Raw genomic sequence first — 21927 nt, 5'->3', positions numbered from 1 at the left:
TGAGAGTGCTCAGTGTAGGGGCGAGCGATGAAGCGATTGAGCCGCAGCTCAATTCACTTTCACTTCCGCGTGCAATAGATCTAATAGTGGCATCAATTGCTAGACTTTAAAGAGTACCTTCTGATGGATGCTTTATGAAAGCTCCTGTTGGTCTGAAACATTGGGATGGTTTTACCCGCATAGAATCGTTAAAGAATACGGCTTTAATCGTTTGGAAACGTCCTTTACATACGCTTCAGTCAAAGCGAGCTAAAATAAAATACATACTGGACAGTTTTCGTTGTGCTGTCCCATGCATGAATCTCCGGTAGCACCCAAACACATTACTTTTATGGGAAAAATAACCATTTCCACTATGCAAATAGGCTGTAAAAACAATATCCATCGATAGGCTCCCGTGCGTGCTGACAAACCGTTGAGCCTTCCTCTACATTCGATTAAAGGATTCACTCTGCTTGCCGTGCTTGCCTCGTTGGTCCCTCGCACGGCCACGGGAACAGGATGTCATCAATTGGATTGATGTTGTAGTCTATGCGAAAGCTCGGTCTCCGATAAGCTCCGATACGTCCCCCGATGGGGTTTAATGCCAACTGGCCGATAAGCAAAACATGTCCTGAGCGCGCGCACAAACACTCTCGAGGCTGTTAGTTTCTATTGACCGTTCCTCGTTCTCTACCGAGGATCGTTATCAGTAACCGGACGAAGCACAAACATAAAAATCAATACAAGGATAACAAAAATATGTGTCCACCGTCAGTTGGTCGTAGGGACGCTAGTAAAAATATAAACTGCACGTATCTCGCGCACTCGGTGTTGTTTAGATAGATGAACGATGCATTTCTATGCAAATCGCAGCACTTCGAGTGATGTTTGCGCTGTGTACCTTCAATCTCTACTGCGCGCGTGTATAATTATTGAGGTCCGCTGTGTTGCTGCTAGTTTTATTTGCATTTCATGAATACCAGAGGTACCCACGAAAACGGGTACACCTAGAGTGTAGTGCCTTACAATTACATTTTATTGGCTTGTTATCGGGATTTATTCGAGAGCTCAACCGGTGTTGATAAGTCCTAGCCGGAGCTTTTTATTTGTATTGACCGCCCATTGGCTGCATCCTCCAAAATGATGCTTCCTCCGCGGTCCTTCCCGCACACAGAAAGCCAACTAACGACATTAAATCATGCCTTCTCCCGATGATCGAGTCTTTCCGTTTTGATTGATTTCACCCGTTCGCATTGCAATTGGATCACATTAAGCCTTCGCCCAATTGTAGCCGGCAGGAGGAGCATCATCGGTATCGACGAGTGCATGATGTGTTGCGAAAATCCCTGATCCAGTTCAGGGTATCACTTCTGCCAATTTCGATTTCGGTTACGCTTATCTCGTGTAATGGCATTAAACAGCTCGGCCGCTAGCTGCTGTACGATGTGTAATCAGGCAACAACACTTCCGTTTCGTGCAATGGGATGCGCTTAATGCTGATGATTAACGGTGGACGTGGTAGTTTCACAGCTGCCGATAATTATGTACAGCGAAGCGTACTGATGAAGAAATGTTTTAATGAGAACGTGTTTTTTGTTGGTTTGATTTTTGGAGCCGTTTGTCGATTGTGCCGATTCAGTTACAAACCATTTTTATGTTAATTGCAGTACGTAAGAGTTATGAAGCCTTTCCCAAACAAGCACACGATTATTACCATCCCTATCCTGCATCAGTGCGCTTCACTCAGAATTATTTTACAATTTAAATCGCTCCAAGTTATTGCTTCAAATTTGTTGTGATGATCCCTGGCCAAAGAAGCGTACTAATTTCTTCCGCCTTTTTGCCGTTTTTTTTTTTTTTGGTGGTAAAGCCTTCTGTTCCTTCACACTCCAGAAGCTTCCCGGTTCCTTTAACGGTCGAACCGCGCAAAGTGACCCGAGAAAGGGTCCGCCTCAAGCTTGGCGCACAGAGCACCCGGAAACCTGAGACCTCGTCGCAATATTACAAATTATAATTCCATTCGCACCGCATAAAACTGTTCCCTGGACCGACAAATGATTATGACGGATTTGCCCTATAAAAGGTGTCCAGAAAAGTGAGGAAAACGAGTGGCAAAAGTGAGGAGAGTCGACGACGCCAGGTTTTTCACCGTCGTGCCTTGAAATGTATCCCGACCGGCGAGCGCCACATTCGAATCCTGGTGCTTTGATGTGTGCGTTTTGCTTGATGGGTTTGTGTGTATGTGAGGGCTGTTTTTGCCGGTTTCCAAAAGCCGCTGGACGACGACACGGTTGAGCTGGTAGCGATCGTGGCCACGATAGTGCGGTATTAATAACAATACTTATGCTGCATATCATTTCACCCGGGAGTGAGTCAGTTCTTTTTTCCTTTCGGGTCGCCGGCGCTCTTTTTTTGAGGTTAGGTTTGAGCGTGTGTTGAATTACAACGATCCTGCGTGGTCTCTTGCGTACATTACAACCTACTATACCACCTCGCAGTCCATTGTGTACCCAAGCCGGAGTATCGTTGTTTTGGCGATCGGTGCACCTCGTCAGTACACCCAGCAAATGATACATTCACCCTCCAAGCAATTCTCCACTGTCTCCGTGAGCCGTTAAGCTTGAGCGCATTCGGAAGGCTCAACATCATCAACAGGCCACCACAAAGTAGGCAAGATTGGTAGATATAGCACTCTTGAGTCAACATTCTTGGCCCGTCATTGTTGGGAGGGCCTCCAGTCCAAGCAAACTGCTGCACACCGGCCTGGAGATCTAACTCTTGTCTTTTCCTTTCAACCTCCTGAAGGTTTTGTTTTGAAAGGAAAGTGATCTGCCAAGGGGCTTACTGGGGCCGAATTGACGTAGACGGACAAATCTCGTGCGTGTACTGGGGCCATCTATTAGCTTCCGTTTCGTTTTCGTCCATCAACGCTTTCTCCTGGAGGTGGGACACTTTTTCTGGAAAGGAGGGTACATTGTAAACTTGGCAACGACACGTCCGAGATTCCGTTGACAGTTTGGCTTTGATGACATTTGTGTTTGTCGAGTGTTTTTGTCTCTCTTCTTATTGGCTAGTAAGCGAAAGCCACCTCGAATTATAATTGCGGTCGAGTGCCAAACCGAGGTCCCGCACCCTCCCGCTCTAAACACGTGCGTTTGGACAATGCCTCACAAAAACAACAGCGCTCGAGGCGAGAACTTCAAAATCTTGATAAGTAGCATTTATTATGGGTACTGTTTTGTTTTGCTCTTTTTTTCTTACCATCGGGCGAGTGGGGCAAAGTTGGGACACTTCATGAAGACGACTCCTGGATGATGTACTGCTGGGTAGACTTCCAACTGATGCTAGATGTCGCCACTTGGGGGGGATATGTTTCAAATGGACGCTGTGTGTGTAAGTGTGTGTTCGAACCCTCTTTTGGAGCCATCTGCCTACTCGAATTGGCCTCACAGCAGACCGGGAGCACTTCTCGTCCGAGCTTACTGATGTTAGCATGTCGATGGCTAGCAGAGGTCCTGCCTTGCTGCCTATCTTTCACCGAGCCGAACAGAGTGTGTATATTAAATATTTATGAGCGTTGAGTGTTTTGTTTCGAATAATCAGCCTCTTGAGTTACTTACCATTTACCAGACCAGAAGAGGGGGAAGGCCCATAGAGGAGTCGTTTCGGTCGTCGCCGTCGTCGAAGTTGTGTTTGCCGAATGTTGCACAACCTCCAACTCCATGTTGCCTACGCGATCGCTTGCAAAGTAAAGAGGCTCGACTTGATTGTGGAGTCAATGTAAGCTACCCTGCTAGCGCAAATGTGTTTTTTTTTTGTTCACTTCTTTCCGGGAATCGGGGACCAGGAACGTGTACCCGTTGTTGGTACCGGTTTCAATCTCGACCCACCTCTCGACAGCTCAAGTACCGTCTGCTACGTCTTCGCTCGCCCAACGCCCCGAGTGGTTTCGATTTGGGCTTTCCAGCGCGATATCATCTTCATCGAGCGCGTCATCATCATGATCGCAGTGCTGTTGTTGATGTTGTGTTCGTTCGCTCGCGAGTGCCAACAGGGGTCATGGTTCGTTTCCCATCACTTAGCTTATGATGATGTCGTGCCGGGGATGGTGTTGGACTTTTGCTTTTCTTTCAACGCGACTCATGGTGAACTCTGTACACGGCGTTGCGTGCTGCGAGAGGGAGAGCTACTTATCGCGACATAATCATCACGCCGTTTAGCGCAAATCGGTGGCATTCGTTCCGTTGGGCGGGTTTCATCTGCGTCCGTTGAAAGTCATCAGGGAGAGGATGTTCCGAACAACAGCTTTCTTCATTTGGATGATTTTGTTGTTGTTGGTGTTCTCGTTTGAGAAGAGAACGTAGCATTTTTTTGCTAACCTTCTCGCAGATTTGGAACTAGAAAAGAGATCCAACTGTTTGTTGATACTTTCAATTCTTCCCACTGTTCTGAACGGTTCGAAACGGAAAAGGAATGCTGATCGAGTTATTTAAGAGCCCTCCCGGCATTACAGGTTAAGCTCTCCTGCTGATCGGTATTTCGGACGGCGTCTTCCCGGAATTGAATGGCAGGAAGAAGGGGGAGCGCACCTTCCATGTCCTTCAAACCGTGCCGTTCCAAAACCTCTGCGAAGATACCGAGTCTCACTTCACTCGTTAGCCTTCGTCTGGACGTTGTCTGCCGTTTCTTCTACCGAATGGAGCCGGAAGATCAGCAGACCTGAAAAAGGCAAGCCGACAGTAGTAAGCACAAAGCGAATATTTCGGTGCATTTTTATTTGCATTTCCTGCGTGCCAATTTCGGACCGGCGACCGGGACAGACAGCCGACTGTGTTGTGTTGCGTTGTGCTTCGTTCCGGCCAGATAAGTGATATCGTTTGGTGTGCCCTGCTTTGCGGCCGCATGCAACATCGAAGTGCAGCCACATGCTCGCCCTCTCGGTTGCAGGTTTGCGCTTTCAAGCCCCACAAAATGACCCTTAAATACAGATTTTAGAGATAATTAATTCAAATATCTGTTCGCTCGTGTTTGGCATGAGAAGCATTCCGTTCGCTCGTCTCTACTATTCCTCTTTTCCCCGGTGCGAAAGGGTTTTTGTTGCCGCCAATGCAAAGCATACATTTTAATGCACTGTTGTGGTGGCCAGCCAGCGTCTGTGTGTGTGTGTGCGCTTGATTTTTCCTCCTGTGTTGCGTGCTGATTTGCTGCTTTGAGCTGGCGCTGACGGGAAAGAATGGTGATCATGCTGTGCGTTGCTTGCCTGATCGCCGAGCCCCTGATGACGATAATCAGTGCAATCGGTTGTTTTCGTTGAAAATGACCGCAAAAATACCGTCGGAACGGTGTGCTTGGTCCGATTTGCGAAAAGGGAACGATGTCTCAGGAAGAATCTTATCGTTGACAGGAGGAAATAAGGCGATACAATGTCGGAGCAGTCCGGGATCTTGCAGAATGCCAGCTCTTGAAGAAGATAAGGAAGTGAAAGAAGCTGGGATGCAAGATAATCCAATAATCCTTTCCTTTTCTATACTTGGAGCAATGCTTCAGTAGAAGGCTTCTTCCAATTTTCACAAGATAGGTAAGACGAACTACAGTATGAGTTTTTAACTTAATTTCAACACGAATGAATATGACTTTTATGTTTAAAGTGAGTCGTCTGTAGCTCATACTTCATCATCATAGCCACATTATTTATTTTACCCGAGGAAGTATTCTTTGGGAAACATATGTGAATATAAAAGCAAACATTCTAGTTAAGTCATCCATTTTCGCTTCGACCAGGAAAATAATTTTTTAACCTTGTTTGGAACTTTGTTTTTTGATAAGGAATTTAATACAGTAACGGCACTTCTTTTCGGATTGAAGTCTGTAAGGTTCAACTCTCAAGGATTTATTACAGAACCTCGTAGAATTAGCTTTAAGATTTCTGTTTAACCTTATGACTTTCTTACCGATGCTTACCAAGAAACGGCACAAACCACCCCGACAAAGGTGCGAAAGAAAGCTTTCGCCAAACAGGATTAAAGCAAAAGTACATCAGTAAGTTTTTAAGCATCTAAGTAAATTATTCCTCTGCTTTTGTCTCTGCGCCTGAAACCACAGCGAACCACGGCCCGGCATGTTTGCCGTGCCTGTGAACCGGACCCGAACTGACATCGACACCTTAAACCGTGGTGCTTATAAAAAGTTAGCAACGTTTTTATTCCCCCGAGAGCAACGGTGTGTTTCTCCGTGCTGTGTCCCTTTCCGCAAACGACAACGCCCCCGGTTTTTCGGAACGCGCCGGGTTGGATATAATTGTTTCTTTGGCTTGGAAGTGGAAGAGCTTAGACAGGAACACGGCAGACAACAGCAAGGAAAAAGTGAGATTCCGCAGGTAATTCCAAGGGTAAACAGCACGGGATCTTGGGCTGTGTCTGGTTGGCGCGCTCGAAGCATCCCCAAACGCACACACACACACGCGCGCACCTCCCCGGGTGGTTGGGATGGTCTCGGGCGTGAGCCTCGAGGATTAGGCAAAGGATTTGTGTGCTCAAGGACTTGAAGCTTCAAGGATCGGTTCGGTTCGATCTTGGTTGGCTGTGATAGGATGGATGCGTGGGTTTGTTTGGTGTCTTCTTTCATTTTTAACAGGTTCAAGGGCAAAAAGCCACCAAGAAGGATGTGTGTGTGTGTTTGTCTGTTCGTCAGAGTTGGCTTTAAGGCTTGCTGGCACTTGTCGACTTTATGCTTTATTTATTAAGCAGCTTTGTTTAGGAAGCGCTTTAACCGTCGAACGATCGATTGACAGCATCGGATTGTAGCTTTTGGAAACAGAGGTAAATCCAAAAGCGACATAAGCATAATCGGACCCCCTTCTTTTCCGGAGAAAAAGCTACTCAATCGAGATAGGATTTTTTCACACCTTTGAATATTCACTCTTTCGCTAAGGGTTTTAAAATAATTTTCCATAAGGTTTAACAAGGTGTTTTTCTTGGGATAATGAAGTCAAGAAAGAACAAAAAACAAAAACCCACATGCATTTTAATCCATCCCAATCGATTGAGCTTCTCCCGAAAATTCCAAGTCGATATGCTGACTGAACATAATCCTTTCCTCAAACCCTAACTCTTTGCGCTTGTTGCAGGTTTGGCTGGAAGGTGGAACCCGATGGAAATTTGATCCCTTTTTGTTTTTGGTACGCGCTCTGCTGGAAGGAAGCTGGAAAAAATAAAATAATAACTAGACTCTCGACCCAACCGGCCACCGAAAATCGTTTTTCGGGTAATATTTATGTGCTTAGAGCAGCGACATTGGGAACGGGTTTTTTTTTCGGTTCCTCAATGTTGTGTACCGTGCCGTTGTCCCTAGCGGCGGGCTTTCGAATCGACCGAGCCGGAGAACTCTGATGGACGATGTATTGACAGATGACAGCGGGAAATTAATAGAGACATGATTTCGGACGTCGATAATTCGCCAGCGTCGAGTCCGCTCCCTCTCTTTGTCTCTATCATTAACTTCTTCCGTGTGCCGCGTTGTGTGTTGCGTGTTGTTTTGGTTTGTTGGAAGTCCTCATGTGGAACCCAGACTAACCAAAGGTCTGTTTGGTAGGGATTCTAAATTCTACCGCAATGATCTTCTCTAGCGGGGTGGATTTAGTTATGCTTTGAAAGCTGGAATCCCGCTTTTGGACAGGTTTTAGTTTTATATGTTTGTCAGTTACGCGTTCTACGCATACGTCCAGTTTAGAATGGTTTAGTTTTTTTTTTCGGTCGTGCATATCTGTTACTTGTCGCTTTCTGTTGCCCTTCGCGTTTGACCGTGAAGGGTTTTGTCAACGTAAAGCCCAAATTTTATGTTGTTATGATTGCCGAGCGACCGGATTAGGTCACTAAGCTTTTTTCCGGGCTGGCTGTTTTTATTTCTCCGTCTGCGCCTGCCTGTCTGTCTGACTGCCTGTCTAGTAACATAAGCCGTTTGTGGTTCGAGCTTGAATTCCGATGCATAGTTATTATTCGATTTTGATTCGAGTTCTCTCGCTTATCCATAGTTCCGGCTAGTTGGAAAAAGAGGATTGTGTGTTTTTTTTGTGGGTCGTTTTTATTACTACAAGAGCTCTATTTTCCGATCGCGCAAGCCTAGGTCATCCTCATCCGGTAAAGGCCTTCGTCGAGTTGTGCCATTATCTTTTTTATGTAATGTAAATCATATTCCTGCCTTTCGACAGGATTATCCAATGGGACGCAGCGAACAACCAACATGATTTCCTGCTCGTCGAGTCTCGTTACTCGGTTTCCCTCGCTTTTTTCTCATGACCTTTAGCTCCTCTTTTGCCGAGCCGAAAGGGCTTCTCGTTGGGTCCGGTCGGCAATAGCGTCAGAAGTCAATTATTTAGGGCTTATCAGTGATCGTAATTTTCGCGCTTTTATGCTCGCACATAACGGCCAGTTTTGCTGCGCTGGTTTGCTTCGAATCGTGAGACCCGACGACCGGACAGGATGTGCAATGGACAGGATGGACCGGAAGATATGCCGTGCCGTGCGGTTGGGTAGGGAGTACAGAGTAAAGGCGTTGTTTTTTTTGCGGTTTGAATCTGTTGGATCATCACTTTGATGTTGTAAGGCAGAAAGAGACGCGTGTGGATTGATTTGTGAACCAATAATTGAGCATGTAACTGAAGAGATTCCATGTTCATTGCATCATGTTTGGAGTCTAAGGCACATGTTTCACTGTTTTTTATCTTAAAATAGTCCAATATCACTTGAGGTACATTTTTGTATGAGCTAAAACTGGTTTCATTTGCACTTGTAACACCATCTCCAAGACTGACTTCATCACCGACTCACAGAACGATGACCAATTAAATTCTTTATTTCACAACGCTTCTTACCAACCTGAAAAAGCAAACTTCCGGCATTGTTGATTGTGAACAGCATTAGAATGATCCACCTTGTTCGAGCATGTCTTACGAACAACTTAATTAGAGACCTAACTGCCGGATGTGTACGATACGTAAATGCCGCCTTTGGTGATTTTTGTGCTGTTTGGCGTTTCAGAATCACAACAAGCAATTAGAGTGCTCTGTAATTCCACTCACACTCACGCATCACACACGCATCGCAGGTGCGTGTAAGTCGCTATCTAACCCGCCGAGAAGAACAACGGACGTGACTGGAAAGTGTCTTTTGTGGTCCACGACAACACCCCCTGCAGAGAGGCGTCGGTCTCGCGGCCTAACCGATTGTGCCTTAAATGTCAGCCTGCAGTCATATTACACCAGCAGGGGTGCTACCGCGAGCTGTATCTAACACTGTTACGAAACGGTGGCCTTCAACCACAGTTTGTTAAATTGAAACTTTTCGTCGCAAAGGGCGCACAATCGAAAGCGTAATGACCGGTCAACGGCAACCCTAAAGGCACGCTAAAGCCAGCCCTTAAAAGAAACCCATAAACAAGCTCATTAGCTCAACGGGCTTGCATACGCTCCGTTGCGGCTTAATGAAGTTAACATTTTCGGGGAATTGCATCAAGCGGCGGGACTACCGTATCGCACGCAGTTCCGAGATAGTGAGGCTTCGCGCACTGTAACCTGTCGATAAAGGTGAAAAGATCAACGATCATTATGGAGGGAGAGGAGTACTTGTACGGAGGTCGTGCTCCATAAAGTTCAAATCCCTTCGTTTAGGTTTTTTTTTGTCTGTCCGGAAAGGGAAAAAACAAACGCATCGTTGCGTGTCGTTTAATGACTCTTTACGATTCCAAAACTGGAGCTACCGAATGATCGCTTTTGCTGTAGTACGCCTTTACCGAATCCATATTAAGCACATATGGAGGCCTTTTCCGGTTCCTTACCTTAACTTTCAATTTTGTTTCACTAATAAACACCGGTGGTAAGCCGAAGTCGAATCAAAGAGAGCCCATAATTAAGACCACGACCCCATCGAGGGGTGCCCTCGAGATGGCGAATAAAGTCGCAGAAAAAGGTTGGTCCCGCCTGACGACGACTCTCTGGACGTCATCGCGACTAATGCATCCGCAATCGGTGGAAGCTTCGATCGATCATATCTCCGGTCTCGGGACTATCCTGTCGGGCGTTGGTTACGTAAAGCCATTCGGTGTACGGGGGACCCCTTTGATTACAGCCCGAGCTACGAAACACTCACCATTAATTGATTTTTATGTGAATTTTATCTCAATTATAATTAACCTCATTTTTACATATGGCTCAACCCGGGGGATGAAGCCATTTGCATCTGGACAGAGAAGGAACACCCTTCTTCGGAGAACGGGCGGAGCAGGTCACCGTTGGCGGTGTGATGTCAGAAGGTCCATCCGGGAGTTATCGAAGCGATGAAGCTATCCAGAAGCGTTTTGACGACTTTGCTCAAGCAGGGGAGAACGACACAACACCGCCATTACACAAGTACAGCCGGGGCCGTGTTTTGGAGAAAGGGCATAAATTCGTTAGTTGGAAGTCGTTGTTATATTTTATGGGGACAGCTATTTCGGTGTTTTATGATGGTCCATCCCAACCGGCAGGCTGTTCTTTCTTTTATCGCCGAACACACTCTCTCCTTGCCGATGCTGGTGGGCATCCAATTTCTACCAGATCAGAAACCGATTCTAAAGCCGTTTGGCAACTGATGGACTGCACTTCCGAGTGCATTAGAACGCTGGCTGGCTCGGTTGGCTGGCATGTTCCGGATGAAATGCATCTTCGGCGTGATAACGACATCTTTTTCGTTCCGTACGCGAGTGTCTTCCTTCAGCGTAGAACACGTATTTTGGGTTCAATTTATAGCGCTCTTTATTGGTGCCATATTTTCCCTCCGCTCTCACATTCGTTGATCGAACGATCGTGTGCTAGCCTGGTCCTACGAATGGAGCGTAGAATTGACTCCCCAAAACATCATCACACAAACACGGTCGCTGGGATTGATTTGTGACAAGCTGCAAAAGGGTATAAAAGTGAAATACTTTCCTTTCGGTCCACGGTACATCTTCTTCGCGAGGGGCTTCCCGGGATCGACGTCGATCGTTTTGAAACGCACCGGACGAGAATTGGAAAGAATTTTGAAAGCGTCTATAAATCATGTTGTTCTCTTCCGCGCTGCGGTGTGGGTGGGAAAATTAGTTTATTTCCTCGCGCGTGTGAGTTTCTCTAGCGTGTGATGGGGAGGTCCGGGAAGAAATTTGTTTTATTTGTTGCAAAGTTTAAAGTTGTGGGGTTGGAATGGCTCGTGTATTTGTGAGCACGTGAGCCGGTGAGGATTTGTTTATATACGACTGCGGGAAGAGTTACGATCACCTGAAGAACCTGAAGAAGCACAAGTTTAGATGTGTTGCTCTGATCCTCGGGGCGTTTGGAAGGTGAAGCAATGAAGATAAAATACTTACGATAATCTTCGCGCATAATCTTAATTCATAAAGCGTGAGTTAAAATCTCCTTTATGGCTCATTTTGGTGAGATGTGTGCATCGCGAGAAACGATTTTGGGGCTAAGTAAATTATTAAATCGTTTTGAACGTTAAAGTAAGCTATACAGATTTAGATACAGATCAGAAAAGTTTAGTCGAGCGATCTGAAATTTAATGTCCACGCAAAGTCGCACGTTTGGATTTGCAAAGCAAAGATATACAACGACTTTAGCCTCTAGAACTTAAATTCGAGAGACTTTTTCCTCAGCTCAGACGATTGCATGGGTTGTCAATTTGTATGAAGAGCTCTTCTGCTCCTTGACGCTCTGAGGTTCTGCATCACTCCGACAACGTGTTACAGTCCAAAGTCTTTCGATGGGTAATATATTCCACACCAGTTCTCTTCCCCGCCCAAACGCTAAAGCAATAACGTTTAATGACTGTAAGCAGCGTATTGTGGTGCGCCTCTTCTTCGCTTGAAGTCTCTCGACTGTTGACACACATTAGTCACGGACACGCCGGACCAATAGCTGCAACGTGTGCGGTGTGTTCTCCCGTGGGAGGAAGTAATAAAAATTTGCAATCTTCCTCCGTGTGGCGGCACTAATAAAGACACCTTCGTCTTGCACTTCACAACGGCACAAAAATAAATAAATAAACGCCCAATATTTGGGGTGGCCCAAGCCGGAGGTTGGTGCACTATAGGTGATACTTTCGCGCGAGGCTGAGGCTCGTGGCGGAAGATCTCTCACGCCCGGCATAAATGATGAAGCAATTGTTGGGGGAAAGATCGTCCCGCGGCCAGAGCTTTTCCGCTGTAGAATGAGAGCTGATGTGGAGTTATGGCGGGGTGGAAGGCAGGTGTTTGTTGTGCCTGCATCACCTTTAAACGCCTCCTTCCGAGGCCTCACCTTGAACTGCGTCGTGTGCACAACAACGGCAGGGTAAAAGCGAAACCTACCTCTCTGCCGTCATCGGTTTTATGGATCAATTTCGGAACCGTACAAAGTGGCTGCATTACCGGTGCCTTTTTAGGGCTCTCCAAAGAGGCACGTTTTTTGCCCCCCTGTCAAAGCTCACGGCACCACGGGAAGTGTCATATCGTTCTGCCTTCCTCCGAAAAAAGAACGTGACAGTTAGGGACGCCATTAGCAGCAACAGCAGCAGCTACATCACATAACCCTGTGCCCCAACCAGCGCCGACGAAAAAAAAGTTTGTTTTCCAGGAAAAGATTCGTGGTATGTCGCCCTTATTATCCATGCGGCATCCATTCGGCAAACAGTACTCGAAGAATCGCTTTACGATCACGGGGAATTTGGCTGGGGTTTTTTTTTGTTGTTTTGGTCTGTTCTTTAATGTTCGTGCGTGCGTGCAAACGAGCGCGTACCTTCTGCGTGCCGTGGCTCGTGCGTTTTTGATTAGACATTAAAAAGTCCCATTGCCCTCGGAGTGCGTCTCTGCGCTCCATATCGACGGGGTTTTGGAGTTGGAGGTGTGTTTCGCGCCCTCTATCGCTACCCTCCAGTACTCGCTGCGGTGCGGTGCGTGGGATTGACACGCAATTCACGCTTTTCTCTGAAAAACGGCCCCGGGGCGATGATCGTTTGGTTGGAAGGAAGTTTGTTGGTGTCTTTTTGTGTGTTCCTTGCAGAGCTACACACGTGAAATGTTTAGCAGAAGGCGCGATATGGAATCGCTTTTCGGTGCGGCCTTGCGTGCCGCGTACCACAATTCTTGCCCACGGTTCTGACAGCTTCGGAAAGAAAAGCATCGAAACGATAAAAAAGTAAAGTCCCCATATTGTTTCGGTGGAGTTGTGCACCCATTCCAAAGCTTCACTTTTGCTGGCTTCATGGCCCACTAGGATGTGAGGTGCGTGACAAGGGGTGTTGAAAATTCATGATTTAGCAGCCTTTATTCGCGTGTTCCTCCGCCTGCGCCGCGTTGGTGTCTGTGTCGGAGGAGGAATGGCGGAGAAATTTATTGTGGCCATTGTTTTGATGCAGAAACGGGCTTAAACGTCTCAAGGCCACAGGCCGGTGTTGGAGCATCCCGGAGCAAAAGGGTACCATCACCCTTGGGCTTTTGGGTTTTCGGATTCTTTGGAAGGAAAGAAACAAACCAATCGGTCGGATAAAAGGGAAGGCTTACAAGGAGATCATCCGGAAGGTGGAATGAATTCGCCCCGTGGGGAGTCCTCGAGCAGGCGTTCGGAAGACACAATTTTCAAGGATTCTAATGTGTTGAAATCGTCGAAAACATTTCGCAATGTTTTGCATGCGGTTTAGGTGCTTCAAGCTTAGTTTTTTTACTGAAAAGAGAAGTGTCTGAAGAACATCATTTTATTGTGCAAAACCAATATAAATGAAATAAATTTAATGTTCAAGCTTGACATCCCGTACATGCATGTCAACTATCCGATGTCGTAGCTAAAGCAGCAAACATTGTTTTCAAATAACTGTCAAAACCAAAGTTTTCTCTTTTCATACACCGCCAATAAACAAATAACAGCTGCCCGGGTTTGATGCTCGTCGGTACCCATATCGCCGTCGCCTTTCGGAAGAGGAATTTAATATACAACATACTTTCGCTAATAACAATTTGCAAAAACCTTAGCCGTATGGTACTGCTTGTTTCCACCGTTTGATGGTTTACGATGGAGCGCTCAGCTGTGTCTACTTGGGGGAACGACTCGAAGCCCACGGATGGGTGAAGAATTTTCATAAATTCCACCCAGTGCACCACACCAACCATCAAATATGCAAGAAGTCTATCCATCAAAAGGTTAGCAGCAGCGGGTCAACCGGTTCGCTTTCACATACGATGAATCTCAGCTGTCCAATAGAAGAAGCACAATGCGTTGGCCATATCGCACCGGCATCATATGGTGCCATCGTGTTAGGCGCAACAGCACGCGAAAAATTGACTCGATTTGAGTTCTTGAAAAGCGAAAGTGCGTGACACGACATATCTGACACCCTCTAGACGCTTTTGGAACATTGTGAATAATTTACCGAAATCATGCAGAACCGCCCGGAACGGGTTTTGGGAGGCAGGATGAATAATTCTACCGAGCTCTTGACTGAGAACAAAGCAGAGCAGCACATCTCGATTCCTGAAACAATAAAAAACAAGCAAAATGTTGTAGCTACGGAGCATAATTTCAAAAGTATCACGTTTCATGCGAAAAAGACAAAATCCAACTGCTCCAGATGGAACCCCAAAGGAAAGTGAAGAAACAAAATGATGGTCACGTTTCAAGGCACGAATAACAAACTACACCGTTTTGTCATTTTTTTTTTGGTTGTTGGTCGGAATTCATTGACATCCGGACGGGGCGACGTTTCGGCAGCCGATTGGGTGAGTTTAATTGTGCTTGGCTGTGCTTCTTCTCGTTTTCGCTAGAACGATTCAAACGATCGTCCAAAAAGCGTCATGTCCTAAACCATCGTTCTCGGCCTCGGTCTTCTTGCTCAGAGTTGTCAGTCTGACCACCACGGATGGGACGGATGAACTCGCTAACGGAGACAGTTCTTTGGTGGAATACAAACGATCCAATTCCATGGTTCGAAGGACCATCGTCCGAACGGAAATCTAGTGTCCGGAGTGGTTGTCCTGATTTCCGGCGAGCCTGAACGCAATCAATATCGGGTACGAGCACGAAGACTTACATCCCGGTCTTGCAGCTCCAGAATCCGGGTCAATGTGCCGATGTGGTGTCATCTTTTTTTCTAGCTTTTCTTCCCGTGCATGACATGCAATATTTTTCCTAGCCACAGAACCCTAATCCAATACACTCGCCGTTAGGGATGGACGTCCGAGAAAAGTAGGGAGCTTGCTTCATCACGTAGGGATTATGCTCGTTCGTATCAGTTCACCTGCGAAGGTCAAACTACTACACCAACGTTATCGTAGCATTCAACCTTGTCCGGGAGTGGCGCATCGAAACGATACACTTGACGTCCATCCATCGTTAGGCTGACTAAGCAATCGAGATGTAGTACTGACGAGTCCCTTTCAGATCCTTTTTTTCTTGCCCATGTGATCCTTTCGGATCGATGCCTTTGACCTGAGCTATTTTTCGATTGGGTGTGGAGCTCAGCAAGTGTGTGTGTGTTGCCCAAGGTTATACGATTAGGCATTCGACTTCCAAAAACGTTGTTATGATCAAATAAAAAAACGAACCTTGCTTGTCGCTTGGATTCGTTGCTGGTGTAATCCATTCGGGACGATTTGATTAAGTCAGGAAAATGGACAATAATTATATCCCTAATGAATGCAACCCTGAAAGGGGTATTTTGTTGCGATTTCTAATGTCATTATCTACACAAGTATCTGCATTAGGATCGTTCAAAATATGGACCTTGCGCAGTGGAGCGGTTAAAGGAGAGAGTCACTGATGAATAGAGTCCTGATGAGTGCGCGATTGTGTCTTATTCTGATGAGCCCAGCTCCTTTTCGCGCATATTAAACACACACAAGAGGGCATTGCTGTTTAATTAATAAGACATTCGCTGATTGTATTTTCTTCGAGAATTCCAATCCCAAGTAACCTGCATATCGCGCTAGTATAATTGCGTTTGGTAGCCCTATCTAATCAGTATCTCTCGCGGCGTCCATGTGGATGTGGCATAAACTTTGATTCATAATGAATGAAACCGCACTCTTTTTATCCTTTCACTGACCAGCTGTCGTATCGGCCCCTGGTTGGTGGATCATATTATCTTTCCCTTGGAATTGCCTCATTTACGATCCTCCAAAATATAACGCTTGGCTGGAAGAACGCGTTCTCAAAATAAAATACTCCTTTCTGTCAAACGGGACAGTGACGGGTGCTGGTCCTGCTGGCTGCAGTCTGCCAAAAGCAAACAGATTGATCAGAATCAACGTGAAATCGAAACTTTAAGATGCATAACGATGCAGCAGCAGCAGAAGTTGGGAGGTTGGGAGTGAGGCGTACAGTGCAAAAGTGTGAATTTTGATGCTTATTCATTTATGTTTATGATGTTTTTATTTACACCCCGAGCGGGATGTCTCCTTCGTGGTGGCTGTTTTCGTTCTTTTTCTTTCTCCCCGTCGGTGGTTTCCTGTTTCCCAATCATATCCCGGAGAAGCTGCCAAATCTGCCTTTTTGCTTGCTTCTTCCACGGGGCCGGCCGTTTTCTTCGAGGTGTGATGCATTTATTTTGTCTTACGCTCATGGCCGCTCTTGTTTGGTGTCTTGTTCGGAGGCACACTTATCTTTCATTTTTAATTTAATCCCAGACGTTTAATTTGGCTCGTTGGCTCGACTTTTGTCCCTGCGCTTCTCTTCTTTGCCAGCGACTGGTTTTTGCCAGGTCTTTTTTTTCCTTTCCTCAATGTGTGGCAGGATGAAATTCCACAAGGACACACTTGGGGTTGGGGCTCTGGGATATTCTTTTTATTGCTCGGCAGCACCACGTCATTCGGTTGGCAACCTTCCCAGGCTTTTAGCACCACACTCCACGCTGGCCACCGGTTGGCTTTGGTGGCACGGGTTTTTGTAAGAGAATACGCCTCGAACGCCGAGAGCTTGTCAGGAGCGTTGCTCGTAAACAGCTTGGTGTGATTTAAATTTACGCCATTCGGTCCTCCTGAGGCTGTGGAGCGCGAGTGGTGCTGGCGGAGGATGCGTACAAGCGGTTTGGATATTTAAGCCGTGGCCACGGCCCGGCTGGAACCGGGAGGCCTGCGAGCGATATTTTCATCATGCGGTTTGTTGGTTATTTTATTTGCATTCGCACATCGCTGTCAGATCAATTTTTCATCTTTACCTTTTCCCGCTCGGAAGGGTGGAGATGTTATCACGTAACAAAAAAAGAGGTTTTATTCATCTTTCGCATTTAACGGCATCGGTTGGTGGTGGGATTGATCAAGCATCGAGCAAGAAGGTTCGAAGAAATTAAATCCTTTATGCAATTAAATTAATACAATGCGCTTTGGTGACTCATTTGAGTTCTGGACGGGGCAGTAAAGGAGGATCAGTTTCTCCAAGACACCAAGGTTAGATAAAATTTTGGTAAAAATATTTAAAACAAAGAACCCAGTTGTCGATGAGCATAATAATTTTGTTCAAACACACATTTTGTTCAGATTACAAGAGTCCAGTTCTTGTCAATCTTTTTTCTCGTCGGGTTCAATGTGCGTATTTACAAAATTTACTTTTTCATGCCGGCTATGTTCTTTTTGTTGAAGGTTGAAACCCTAACAAATGTGGAATAACTTTTAACACGCAAAGCGATGCCAATGCTGCTGCCGGTCGGAGTCCCCCTTTACAGCTAAGCGGATGTGTGTAACGGCTAACCATTGGACGCCGTACGTGAAAGTTTGACATTCGCTGGTGGTGGCGATGGTGATTCTCGCGTACCTGTTGTTTCCACGTGAAAAAGTTTCCGTTTGTTAGTATTTTTTTATAAATAACTTGTGTTGTGCTAACCTATCGTGGAACTCTGGATAAGCGCAATATGTTTTTGCAAAAATCGGATGAGCTTCGGGCGGAAGTTTTGGCGGTGCTTTTTAATTATTCGCAACATGTTGGTCGGTTGAGCGGGAAAGCTTTACAATGTCTGTTTTTAAGTTTGCCTTGCAATTTAAAAAAAAAAAGTTAGAAATGTTAAATTTGTTTGTTTGATTTACAGAAAAATCATTTTTAAAGCGAAGTAAAATATTTGAAAACGAAAACATTCCCAGCACATTCAGCGACTCGCTTACGTACCATTCTTTTGCATTTGAAATGGATTCTACCATCAGAGCGAAACTGACAGGATGCGAAATGCCGGGGACAGGCGGATCCCTCAGAATTGCCTCGAAATTACTCTCCAGGCGCTGATTACCGTTAATTTGGAATGAGATTTTTGAGTTAATTTCCCCCTCATTTTCAAATGTTTCGTCGTTGCCTGGGCTTTGCGGAAGCTGCGGAATGCAGACCTAAGAATCCTGACAATGGGCATTGAAACGGGGAAAGGCATTCAAAGGAAGCGAAGGGAGAGACTGCGTCCACAGTCACGGGGGCAGTACAAATTAAGACGCAGCGCGTACCGCCCTGTGACTAATTTATCATTGCCATCGTTCACGGTCAGCAGTGCCTCAGTGTTTCCGTTTTTTGTGTGCATTTCACATGTGCACACGAGCGTCATGTCCTTTTTCTGTGTGTGTTGTGTGGTTGACCAGTAGATCATTCATTGCAGGGAACATGTACTCCGCCTTCGAAGTTCGGTTGCTGCAGCTGCTCCGGTGCAGCAATGCGGACGAATGCAGCAACAGTTCTGGGAGGAGGGAAAATGATTGCAGGAGAACATAATAGCCGGAGCTAATAAATAAGAGAACGAGACACACACACACGAACCGAATACAGGCGTCGAGGATAGCTCAGGATGAAAAACCCACAAAAACCACAGCACGTTCCGTCCGTTTTTCGGTCGGTCCTAAAGTTTTTGTGTGCTTCTGCAGAAGGACACACGATGGGATCGTAACGAATCAATAAAATAAATACAATCGATGACGCACAACGGTCAGCGGCGGCTGGCAAGCCACCTCTCCGCTTTAACTAGTTTCGGGAACAGCGAGAACCCGCAATAGATGAAGTTCGAAGGTTTGCTTGGTGAAGGTTTTTCTCCCTGTTCCTACTGTAGCAAAAGAAATTTATCATTTACCGCCAACTGGTAGAGGTGTTCCGAGGGATTAGTTCGCGTGTCCTTGCGTACACGTGCACACCTGCCTAGTGGGAGGAGACACTGGCCATGCGAGGCCATAACTCATCTCGATTGACTTCCAGTTCAATCCACGCGAAACCCGTCAGTATATTGTGGCCGTTCAACAGGGATTTAAAACGCGGGTCTATGAGAATTTAAATTGAACACGATTTATTCCTATGCAATTGGGGTAGGATACAACTTACTGAGGACCAAACTGCTGACACTTTTCTATGTTGGCCAGTATGTCCTTTGCTTCGAGTGGGAAACTTGCCGTATCGCGGGACACGCAAGCCCACAGTCGGAACCGCAGTGAGTCAACCTCCTTGCACAGCAGCTGAAGCATGGTAGCGTACTCCTTGATGGCTGTACACGGAATGAGCTCTGAAAACTCCGTGTGCTGGAAGGAAAGGTTATGTTAGTTCTACACTTTGAATGTCCAATGCCAATAACTTCTTACCTCTTCAAGACAATTATTGGCCAACGGTGTATTGAACAGCGATATTCGATAGCATGTATTCAGATGTGCGTTAGTATCTTCGAGGAAGAACTGCATCTCATAGATCACCTCCACTATCGCTTCCATCAGACTCTTCTCCCTGTCAAGCTCTGCATTGAGACACGTCAGCAAACTCATCTCGCCCGAGAACAGATACTGTTCCACCTTGGGGTAGTACGTTTCGTAGCAGAAGTCACTGTATTTTCCTCGCTGGACCAACACCTCCGACAGACGCTTAATGGCAGGTTCGATCGGTGGGTAGAAGTTATTGAGAAGATTGTTGATGTATCCAATAGCAGAAGACACTAGAGTTTTGTACGCATTGAGGACATTATCACCGGTGCCGGATGTGATCTTGCCGTACACCGTATCGATCTCACTGTACTTGGAAAGAAGCGGTGTCGTTAGTGGACTGAACGCTTGAGCAAACTGAGCAATTCGTCCGTTTACTAGAGGAATCTCCGTGCCTACGAGTGTCTTCAAACGCTCTAAGAAGTTTATGATATTCTCATATTCCTTCAGCATCTCACTTTCCCACAGCTCGGACAGCGTGATACCACTCGAGACTGTGATGCCGGTCTGGATGAATACATTTGCCTGATTGATAGTACGAGCCGTCTCGATAGCGGAGAAGCTCGCTGCAGGCAGATCTGTTGCGAGTTGGAGCGTTTTCGTTTGCACTAACACCACCATGGAAGGCTTCACGTAGTTCTGTACGTTCGAAGTGGTAGCACGATTAGTGCGAGCACTTATCACGGCGGTACGGAGTGCACTCAAAGCATTGCGAAGCTCGGTCAACGTTGTCTTGATGGTGTTCAGGATGTCGTTCAGCTCGGTACGCACGTATATACTAACTTTCGTCTGTATAGTAGCAAGCTGAGTCTGTGCACTACCGGTAATAAACGTGGACATGGCATTAATCTTCGTATCGGCATCTCCAAACAGATCCTCCGCAGGACCCACATCGTTGAGGGCCAGTGTGCCGATGGATTGTGCGATTGGCTGCACAAAAATTACGATCTGCTCAAACATCGCCTTAAGAGCAGCTGCTGCTTCATTGAACGCTGGCGTAGGCCCCTCGAGAGCTATGTCTTCATAAGCACTGACGATTCCATTAGCCTCATCGCGAATTCGGCGTGAATACTGTTCCACTGTGGTAGCTCCAGAAATTGCAGGCGTTATTCCAAAGTCTGCTTGCACATGAGCAACCTAAGCGGTAAAAAATCAATCAAAACTAGAAACGCCAACGAACTTGAAGTTATTACCTGTAAAAGCACAAACGCTAGCGCTATGTATCGGAACCAATGCATCTTGTGACACCTCGATAAAGACTGTGGAGCACTGGAACTTTCGCTGAACACATTTTCAACGTTTGTGAGAACTGTTTTCGACCATCCATCGCGAATATTTTCGCACAGCTCCAGAGTACCTGAAGATGCACCAAAACACACATGTTGGTAACCGCTATGTAAATATTAACCCCAATCCAGAGCAAGGAGATGGTTTTGAAACGGATTGACATGTGTTGGCGCAAGTGTTGAACGGCTGTGCCATAACGTGCCTGTGCTAAATAGCTCCAAGATTTAAGAAGTGCCAGATCTTTTCGGGTATCAAAACAAATGACTGAGAATGGTTGAAATAAACAGTTCAGTTCAGTTCAGTTCTCTTCGCTGGGCTGGTTAACAGCTGCTGAAATCTCGTCTCAGCTCGTGTCTACGCTTCACTTAATAATACACCAGCCAGCTCATGGGCTGTGTTGAGAAAAGCCTTCAAACCATCCAACACATCGTCTCCTGATTCATCTTTCACCACACACACACAACAGCCGAGCACATTATGCAAGTCCTCTGAATACACGGAAGCTTCTGTGTTGCTATTTTTGCTCCTCCATAAAGGGTGGGAAAGCGGCCGACTGGATAGGCTAACGCAGGGAAGGCAGTAATTTTGTTTGCTTCATAAACAAATTTATTAAAGTTTGTCTTCCCAAACGGCGGGTAGTGAGTTCTTCCACCCCGGTGTTGTGTGCACTTGACGCTCGCACTGACGAAGGGAAAGTAGTTTGCAAGTTGTTAGCTGGAAGCCTTCAACAGTTTTCGCTTTTGGTTCGTCGTCTTCGTCGTCGGGCACACGACTGACTGACTATCCGTGATGATGGAGCGGCGAGAGCGACGAGAAATATAATATCATTATGTTGATTTGGAATCTTATCAGTTATCAAGAGCGATGAAAGTGAAGCGAAGTTTGCGAGCCAGAGTTGTGCTCAGATTGATGTCAGTTACGGCCGTTGGCAGTTTGTTTGATGGAATTCTTCGAGATGCCATGGACGCTAAATTGAGT

General features: G+C 46.2%; 1 protein-coding gene and 1 long non-coding RNA gene across 3 annotated transcripts; both read right to left on the bottom strand.

Annotated features, from left to right (window-relative positions):
* Positions 1-1827: 1827 nt before the first annotated feature.
* LOC118505356 lies at positions 1828-4229 on the bottom strand. The gene is made up of 2 exons (XR_004905414.1): positions 3603-4229; positions 1828-3509 (listed from the first exon to the last, which is right to left on the bottom strand). It is a non-coding gene; the product is annotated as an uncharacterized LOC118505356 (long non-coding RNA).
* Positions 4230-19245: 15016 nt separating this feature from the next.
* On the bottom strand, positions 19246-21706 carry LOC118505353. 2 transcript variants are annotated; one of them, XM_036041025.1, is made up of 4 exons: positions 21636-21706; positions 20856-21019; positions 19552-20799; positions 19246-19491 (listed from the first exon to the last, which is right to left on the bottom strand). In XM_036041025.1, exons 2-4 carry the CDS (start codon positions 20898-20900, stop codon positions 19294-19296), a joined length of 1491 nt encoding a protein of 496 aa, XP_035896918.1. In that variant the 5' UTR covers positions 20901-21019; positions 21636-21706; the 3' UTR covers positions 19246-19293. The 2 variants fall into 2 exon arrangements, with proteins under 2 accessions (XP_035896918.1, XP_035896917.1); XM_036041024.1 differs by having other exon boundaries at positions 20856-21703.
* Positions 21707-21927: the final 221 nt, after the last annotated feature.

Source organism: Anopheles stephensi, chromosome 2 (assembly GCF_013141755.1).
Source record: "Anopheles stephensi strain Indian chromosome 2, UCI_ANSTEP_V1.0, whole genome shotgun sequence".
NCBI classification, from domain to species: domain Eukaryota; kingdom Metazoa; phylum Arthropoda; class Insecta; order Diptera; family Culicidae; genus Anopheles; species Anopheles stephensi.
Note: the sequence above shows the minus strand (reverse complement) of the source record. Positions and strands in the feature narration are given on the sequence as shown.

Bases quoted from the DNA above. Each gene is read 5' to 3' on its own strand.
- LOC118505353 (XM_036041025.1), bottom strand. From the start codon at position 20,900: ATGCATTGGTTCCGATACATAGCGCTAGCGTTTGTGCTTTTACAG. The intron at 20,800-20,855 runs GTAATAACTTCA...TTTACCGCTTAG, and splicing joins TAGCGTTTGTGCTTTTACAG to GTTGCTCATGTGCAAGCAGA. The intron at 19,492-19,551 runs GTAAGAAGTTAT...CTTTCCTTCCAG, and splicing joins CCAATAATTGTCTTGAAGAG to CACACGGAGTTTTCAGAGCT.